Consider the following 1,982-nt stretch of genomic DNA (forward strand, 5'->3'; position numbering starts at 1 on the left):
CATACAAAATGCTATAAAATTCATAATAACCAGTTCTAAATGCTTATCACACTGTATATAAGCAGTTCATATCCAAAGCTCTTAATACACTCAYCTTTTAGAAGTCAAAAATCAAAGCCTTATGATTCTTCTTCTTCTTGTGYAGTTTCTTCAAATTCTCAGAGATGTTTCTAAATATGGTATGTSTTGTGTGTGTTTTTCTTCACAAATTCTATATATATATATACCCAACCACAAAAGGAAGTGAGGGGCGGCTCAATAGCCGACCCCCCCTCATTTCTTTATTTAAATAATATATACACACATATCCAAACATATATACATAACATATATATATATGTCTAAAATAATAACCAGACTATTACAAGATCTCAACCTGAAGGTAACCCAAACCCCAATCCCAATCCAATGGAGGGTGAAAGTGAACCCAATATTGCTGATGTGATCCGTCATACCATGTCAAGTCTAAGGCCTACATATATGCAGCAGGCTATTCAGGCTATGCAACAAGCAGCGCATAATCTTCCTTCAAATCCAAATCCTGTTACTACACCAAATACTAGAATTCCTGCATCCAGTTCAGGTAACCCAACGGGTGAAATATATATATGGCTTGAAAGGTTTAACAAACAAAAACCTCAGTCTTTCTCAACTGCCATAGATTCTGTGGATGCCGGACACTGGATTCGATACATAGAAAATATTTTTAATGTCTTAGATGTTCCAGATCAGTATCGGGTCCGTTTGGCTACTTATATGTTTAAGAAAGAAGCCAATAAATGGTGGGAATCTTGTATCCAGACTGATCCATCTGTTAAAGACTTGTCTTGGAATAATTTCAAAGAATTTTTCTTCAAGCAATACTTTACCTCGGCTGATCGCGATGCCTATGTGCGGGAATATACTACAATCCAGCAAGACGAGGAAGAAACAATTGCCGACTACATGGCGTGGTTTCTTAAATTTTCTCGTTTTGAAGGAAATACTGCAGGCACTCAAGTCCAACAAGCTGACAAATTTAAATGGACTTTGAACTCGAGGTATAAAGATCGCCTCTTGAATCATCATTTTCATACAGTTACTGAAGTGGCCGACGCAACAAAGAATATTGATTGGTCACGACAACAATGGTTAACTTCACGCGTTGACAATAAGAAACGCGGATCTGAATCTTTCTCCCAAAGCAACCCTTGTTTTGTAAAATCAAAGTCAAGCAGTGATACTAAAAAAGGGTCGAATCTATTCATGCCACGACTTCCAGTGTTGTCTAGCAATGGGAGTCAAAATGTTTCTAGCCTTGTTATTAATTGTGATCGATGCAATCTTCGACGTCAACCGGGTCCATGTTTAAAGATGACAAGCTCTTGTTTCAATTATCGAGAACAAGGTCACATGGCAAAACATTGTCTCAAAGCTCGGATCCAAACTGATAAAGGGAAAGGTAAACAACCAAGTACTAGTGGACGAGTCTTTGCATTACCTGGCAGCAAATCTCAAGAGGGTATGATTTCGGGTCATGTTAAATTAATTGATTTATCTGTTTATGTTTAGTTTGATACTGGTGCGATACACTCAATTGTTTCTGAACAATTAGAATCCCGATTAAAATCGTATGAGAAAACCATCAAATTTCCAGTGGTAATATCTACTCCAATAGGTGGTACAATTTGTGTGCTAACTCGTTTTTCCAACTGTCTGTTGCTTATTGGGGATTGCATACGAGAGGTCACTCTGCTTCCAATGTATATGTCCTACTTCGATTTAATATTGGGTATGGACTGGTTGTCACACCACCGGGCAATAATAGACTGTAATGCCAAACAAATTCTGTTTGGGGATATAGACAACCCAGAGGCAATCTTCTAAGGAGGTACTCCAAAAGAAGATGTTAGTGCAATAGTCTCTATTACTGTGAAACAATATACATGGCAAAGCAATGAAAGTTTTCTTGCTGCTCTACAAGATCCCAAATAGGTATTTCC

The 1,982-nt window shown here is 37.7% G+C and overlaps 1 protein-coding gene across 1 annotated transcript; it reads left to right on the plus strand.

Annotated features, from left to right (window-relative positions):
- Positions 1 to 408: 408 nt before the first annotated feature.
- Positions 409 to 1,551, plus strand: LOC112506126. Its single transcript, XM_025110156.1, has one exon. It carries the CDS (start codon positions 409 to 411, stop codon positions 1,549 to 1,551), a length of 1,143 nt encoding a protein of 380 aa, XP_024965924.1.
- Positions 1,552 to 1,982: the final 431 nt, after the last annotated feature.

Source organism: Cynara cardunculus (genome assembly GCF_001531365.2).
Source record: "Cynara cardunculus var. scolymus isolate 2C chromosome LG 2, CcrdV1, whole genome shotgun sequence".
NCBI lineage: Eukaryota > Viridiplantae > Streptophyta > Magnoliopsida > Asterales > Asteraceae > Cynara > Cynara cardunculus.

Bases quoted from the DNA above. Each gene is read 5' to 3' on its own strand.
- LOC112506126 (XM_025110156.1), top strand. From the start codon at position 409: ATGGAGGGTGAAAGTGAACCCAATATTGCTGATGTGATCCGTCATACC.